At 49.8% G+C, this 6,587-nt stretch overlaps 1 protein-coding gene across 1 annotated transcript; it reads left to right on the top strand.

Annotated features, from left to right (window-relative positions):
- Window positions 1-2,115: 2,115 nt before the first annotated feature.
- BJX67DRAFT_368676 (gelsolin family protein) lies at window positions 2,116-3,552 on the top strand. Its single transcript, XM_071030656.1, has one exon. It carries the CDS (start codon window positions 2,128-2,130, stop codon window positions 3,370-3,372), a length of 1,245 nt encoding a protein of 414 aa, XP_070880407.1. The 5' UTR covers window positions 2,116-2,127; the 3' UTR covers window positions 3,373-3,552.
- The last annotated feature ends 3,035 nt before the right edge of the window (window positions 3,553-6,587 follow it).

Genomic DNA, 6,587 nt, shown 5'->3' with positions numbered 1-6,587 from the left:
ATCGGCCCGAATTGCTTCCTCCTCTGCCTCCTCCGCCTCCTCCTCCTCCCGTCGTCCCCAAAAAGCGTGGAAGACCTCGGAAGGACCACGCAGCTAAGAATCGGCCCGTTGTTGAATCGACGGCCGGGGAAAGGCGCGTGTCGAAGCAAGCTAATAAGGGGATTCCGCCTACATGGCTCGGGAATGAGCAATCACTCGCAGCGCTTGATATTGTCGAACCTTCAGAGAGACTTCGGGCTACCGACATTAGGATCCCGCAGTCCTATAAAGAAGCCATACAGTCGCCATACGCGGACCAATGGAAAGCTGCAATGGTGACTCAATACAACGATATTGCTCGGATGAATGCCTTCACAGTTGTCCCGAGGCCTACGCGGGCCGAGGCTCATGTTTTGCCCGGGAAATGGGTATTCGCCCTAAAGCAGGATAAGGACAACTTTGTCAACCGTTTTAAAGCACGCTAGGTCGTGTGTGGGAACAACCAACAGCCCAGAATTGACTTTTATGACTCCTCGGCGCCGGTGCCGTCGGATACAGCGGTCCGCATGTTCTTTACCATGGTCGCGGTAAGGAAGAAGAAGATGAGGCAGGTCAACGTTGTCACCGCTTACCTCCACGCGGCGCTAAGAGATCATCGCATCTATATGCGCCAACCACCCGGATTTGAATCCCCTGGAGGATTGGACGAGGTTTGGCGTTTGGATCAAGCCCTGTACGGCCTTCGGCAAGCAGGCCATCTGTGGTTTAAAGAGATCAAGGGAAAGCTTATGGTCATGGGATTCATACCGCTGTACGAGGAGCCATGCATATATTACAGAGGTGAGGCCTATATTATCATATAGGTCAATAACCTAATACTTGCTGATGACACGGAAGCCGGCATCGACGATATTCAGGCCGATCTTGGGGAATCGTTTAACCTAAAGGTAATCGGGGAACCGACCCGATTCCTAGGCTGCGCCATCCACCAGGATCCCGATTCTGGCGTCATATCAATGAGCCAGGATGCCTACACCGAGGATATCCTTACCGAGTACAGCATGGCAACGTGCAGCGGCGCCGACATCCCCATGAATCCGGCATACCGATCCTATCGTGTGAAGCTTGAGAAGCAAGAATCCGGCCCGAGCGACGCTGAGAACGCCGAATTGGCTCTGGTTTCCGACTTCGCAATGGTCCTAGGTCGGCTCAACTGGCTCGTCACTAAAACGCGGCCTGACATTTAGTATGCCATATTCCAACTGCAACGTCATATGAGCTCCCCGATCCAATATAACCTAAAGGCCGTCAAAAATCTGCTACGGTATCTAAAACGCCACCAATATTGCCTGCAGATTGGTCAAAATCCTGAAGCGGGTCTACAGATCTACGTCGACGCCGCGTATCAAGATCATGCTGATGGTAAGAGTACCAAGGCATTCATAATACTCTACGCAGGCAGCCCGATATCTTGGTCCTCTAAGAAGGAATTGGTGCTTGCCCCATCTACAACCATTGCGGAACTCATTGCTTTCGACTGTACAGTCAAGGAAGCGTTGTACGTCCGGAAGCTTGCTGCGGCGCTTGGCTTACCGATCAACAAGAAGATCGCGATATCAACTGATAGCGACAACGCTGTCAAATTGCTCTGGAAAACAGGTTTCTTGCTCACTACAAAGTGGCTAGATAACCGTTTCCTATTCATCAAGGACCGCCTGGAAGCAGGCGAGGTCGAATTCTTGCATATTGACGGGACGCGCAATCCGGCCGACGGATTTACTAAGCTGCTCGATGCGGGCCGTTTTGAAGCCTTTGTAAGATCAATTAACCTTTAAGAGGTTGTCTAGTAGGCCGATTCGCTTCTTATTTCTATGGAGGATGTTGGAATAAGGTTTTTTCTGTGGTTTTTCCCCGCAGTTCGTGCGTTTTTTCCCGCGTTTTTATCCTGAGTTCCGCACCTCAACACCAGGCGTTGTATCTAGACTACCAAATTAGGAAGGTTGCCGGCCTCATACCGGCGAGTCGCCTACGGGGGTGTGTTGGAGGCCTCGGTTAGGCGACTAGCCGAGGTCATGTGACCACACAACCTCCCTAGTAGGTCGACACTCAGTAGCTAGAGAGAATCAAGCGACTTCGTTCTGGCCGACAATGGCTCCGCACGAAGGCCTCGTCCACCCCCAAAAATACGACATAAAGGATAGCAACGTCGAATTGATCAACTCCGACCTCGACCACCGCGTAAAACATGCATCGGCAAGCACAGAGCCCGCATGGAACAATGGCGTCATCGGCATCGAGCCCGGATTATTTATCTGGCGCATTGAGAATTTCCTGGTCGTTCCTTGGCCCAAAGAGCGAACGGGGGAGTTTTTCGCCGGGGATAGTTATATTGTTCTCCACAGTGTGAAAGTCAAGAAGAAGGGTGGAGGTGGTGAGGGTGAAGGGGAAAATGTTGACGACGAGAAGAAAAATCTGCACCACGACATCTTCTTCTGGCTCGGCGCACACACGACGCAGGATGAGGCTGGTACAGCCGCGTACAAGACCGTTGAACTCGACGAATTCCTGCATGGGTCTGCGACGCAGCATCGCGAGGTGCAGGAGTATCCATCCGAGGAATTCACCTCTCTCTTCCGGCGGGTCACGATCCGTTCGGGCGGGGTCGCGAGCGGATTCACGCATGTCGAGGAGGAAACGCCCAAAGAGATAACAACGCTCCTTCGTGTCTTCAAATACCCCGGTGCGTCTGGACGAATTGATTCAACAATCGTGTATGAAGTCGAACCGAGTTGGGAATCCCTCGACGACGACGACGTCTTTGTCCTCGATAAGGGCGAGAAAATCTGGGTGTGGCAGGGGAAGAACTGTTCCCCGATGGAAAAGGCCAAGGCGGCGCAGGTTGTTAATGACATGACGCTCGCGAAGCATGTGGATGTCGAGGTGTTGTCGAGGCATGAGGCGAGATCAAAGGTTGTTGTTGATTTGCTGGGTGGTGGGCATGTTGATACGTCTAGTACAACATTTAAGGCGCCCAGGCCGATTGCTGGATCGAAGAGCAGGGAGAAGGGCGGTGTGGGATCCAAACGGCTGAAGAAGTTGTTTAGGTTGAGTGATGCGTCTGGGCAGTTGGAGTTTGATCTTGTTAAGGAGGGTGGATCTGTCAGGAGGTCGGATTTCAACGGAGACGATGTATTCTTGTATGATGTTGGTTGTCAGCTTTGGGTATGGCAAGGCCTCGGGGCGAGTGCGCGGGAAAAGGCGCTGTGGTTGAAGGTTTCTCAGGCGTATGTGCGGCATATGCAGAGTCAAGAAGATGATCTGTATATGATTCCGATCGCCAAGGTCGTGCAGGGTTACGAGAGTCCGTCATTTTTGAAAGTGGTCGAGTTCTAGTGACATGAATTATAGATGCCGGGCTCTGGTGGACGGCATGGAATTGCTTCTTATTGTGGCATTGGAGTAGAAGACCCTTCTAAGATGGGTGGTTTTGAGGTCCCAAGAGCAGGGAGTTACCGATTTGGTCTGGGCAACAGCTCAAGACCTAAGGCTGGTGCTCGCTGGCCCAAAATCAACCAGAACAAAGCTCACTTGATCATCCGGCGATCACGTAGATCGCCCTGCCAGCAGAAATCTTGCCACCGTGGCTGAGAGTTCCGCAAGGTCCTACCGAGCTCCGACCTATGGTTCGTATAAGGCCTATAGAACCCATAACAAAAACCAACTATGTACATCCTGAACATTGGACTCACTCCAACAGATTGGCCTCCTAGATATCCCCTCTTGCGTGTAGCTATAATATCCAGCTACTACCGTGTGCAACATAGCTTTTATACACATTAGTATACCAGCCGAAAGGCCTCATTAAAACGCTTATTCCGAGCAGGCTCGCAATAATATCCAGGCTATTTTGAAGGGTCAGCCTCGTAGTAATTTGTTGAACTCATTTTTACTTACGCTGCAAGTGTTTTGAACGCAAGGGAGAATGCAGGCCAGTTCTGCTGCTGTACCGGAAGGGGGGAGCTGTAGCAACCCAGGCAAAAAGCATCAAACAAAATCCAGATAACATCATTATGAGATGGACAAATAAGTGATTGTCTTCTGATGTTTCCTAACAGATGAATATAGCGTGCTAGGTTATGTTGGGGCGGACCTAGAGCGACGTTCTGAGTGTTGGTGTCGGTCACGTCTGGGTGCAGTCCTGAGAACAGAGCAGAGATTGTGCAAGCTTAGTGAATTGACAGCTAAAGACTGGGAGACAGAGCTGTCAATATCATCCCAAAGACACCCACCGCCAACCATGACAGTTATATTGGTCTGATCCACTTCACATTTTGCCAAGCTGAATGACAATACTGTCTGACGATGACATGACACTTGTTGAGTAGCCACTGCTGCAGACAGCCAATAGTAACTTGCTCGCGACAGCAAACCACAAAGCTATCACATACCAGCCTAATTATTACGGCCTGAAAGAATGTTAGCATGATAGGGTTTAGGGTTGTTGACCAGTTGAAAACTGCTGTTGAGAAGTTCACAGACGCACGTCGGAACTTAGAGACACAGTTTGAAAGTCAGTCTGTCAAAGACTTTGGACAGTCCTGTTGGTCACTATGTTCAGGCTTTGCTGAATGGAGGTAAGTTATCACTTTTTGGTCATGAATATTCTACTCAGCCTGATAGTCTTCTTACCTCCCGGTACGGTCTCTTAATCCCCGAAGGGAATTTCAAATTGATCTCAGTGACTCTCTGAATGACAAGATCTTGTGGCCTAAAACTTGCTAAATTGGCCTTGAGCAACTCGAGGTGCATCACGTTCCTTAGAATTTGTTTCTGTCAGCGCATGGGGTGGTAACTTACCCATAGCAAGTGATTTGTTGCAGGAGCAAACATTTATATTTGTTTTGCATGATGAAGTTGTGATGTTGGCCGTCTTGGTATCCTAACAACCGACATTATAAATACACCATTGCTGTCTGGGCTGCCCATCTAAAGCCAACTTTGATTCTTCTCCTTACCATGGCGCCAATTTCTCGCAAGCGAAGACGCCCGGTCCAGCACGATGCGGAGACAGCGAGTCTACTGGGCCACGACTTCAATTCCATCAATCAGCCCTCGCTGAAGAAAAGAAAGATTTCGCACCACCGGGCCAAAACAACGGCTGTTGAGGAAATCCATGTCAGCTCACCCTGCCAACGCACTCGCATCACCCTTCGACTTCGACAGGGACAGTGTGAAGAATTGAAAACGGGGAAGACAAGGGAGTGCCTCGGACCTACAACACACGCGCTGTGGTAGTCTGGACCAGGACAATACCGCCGAGAAGGCGGCCATGCGCCAGGACTGGCTACGGAGGCTGCGCCCCAGGCCTACTCGCGCCGTGTGAAAGGTATGGCTGGTCAGGGCTTGTACCAGGCAGTGAAGATGGGGATCGGTATCTGAACGTGATGAGCGAAGGCAGATTTGAATTCTAGGATTGCAGTGCGATACTATATGCTGTATTGGGCCTTAACTTTTTCCGCGTGAAATGAATAGGTAGGAATGTACCAGAGTTTTGGCCATTCTGGGGCTTATTTTGGCAGCTCTTGTCATTCGGAATGTTGGCCGTGGCCAAGGGCGCCACTGAGCAATGAGTCTAATTAGGCCAATAATCGTATACGTCTCTTTGTGTATTGAAATTTGACATGTTGAAATTGGTATACAGGGATTGTAATTGATTCAAAGCATGCAGGATACAATCTTGAGAAGGGGGCTCTCTATCAAGAGCAGCACCATTGGTTGTTCTTTCCAATGTATTTGCCGGCAGAAAATATAGTAGACCCATAACCGGGTGATAAAGATGGCTGGAAAAGCTGAATGCAGCATGTTTACGATCATCGATATTGCAGAAACTTACGGCAATTTGGAAGCGTCCACGTACCCCTAACTCGAGTAGGCCGGAAACGATCCGTAACACTGCTAATGATCGAAGCCCTCTGCGACCACCTGTCTGAAAAGCCTGGTCTCTATCTAGATGACATGACTGTCTTCCTTTGGGATGGGTTCCAGACCCTGGTTATAACACACGGTGATCCACATCATGACATGACAACCTCCATATATCCAGACCGACTTCGGCCAACAAACCGACGGCGTCTCATGTCAAATCTACGGAGTACATGTCCATAGATCCAGACCTACCTCGACCTGGTGAGCTGAGAAGGCGTCCAGGCTAGATCCAGAAGGTCCATAGATCCACATCAACTTGGAACACGGCTCACGCTCATCAAAAGTCGGATCCCTTCTACTTTTATCTTCTCACGAGCAAAGAAAAGCTGGGTCGTTATTGAGCGTGACTTTCATTTCCTAACAGAGTTGCCATCCATATCAACCGTTTTGGTGCCCCCACGTCTCGCTCTCTGACCTAAGGCTTTGAGGCTGAGGTTTAAATATCGATCGATTGCATCACAACTCTCGCCAGATCTTGACCCAGCTGTCGGTCTTTCCGCCAGTCTAGATTCTGGCGAGTAAATTTCGGACATCAGCCCTGTGGTTTGGTTTAGAGCTTAAATAATATTATCAAGCTGCACAGTTTGCTTGTCAAGTATTCACAAAATTTGGACAGGAAAACT

This window comes from Aspergillus lucknowensis (genome assembly GCF_044049455.1).
Source record: "Aspergillus lucknowensis strain CBS 449.75 chromosome Unknown BJX67scaffold_101, whole genome shotgun sequence".
In the NCBI taxonomy this organism is placed as follows: domain Eukaryota; kingdom Fungi; phylum Ascomycota; class Eurotiomycetes; order Eurotiales; family Aspergillaceae; genus Aspergillus; species Aspergillus lucknowensis.
Note: the sequence above shows the minus strand (reverse complement) of the source record. Positions and strands in the feature narration are given on the sequence as shown.

What these genes read in the sequence shown, in the direction of transcription:
- BJX67DRAFT_368676 (XM_071030656.1), top strand. Translation starts at nt 2,128, where the DNA reads ATGGCTCCGCACGAAGGCCTCGTCCACCCCCAAAAATACGACATAAAG.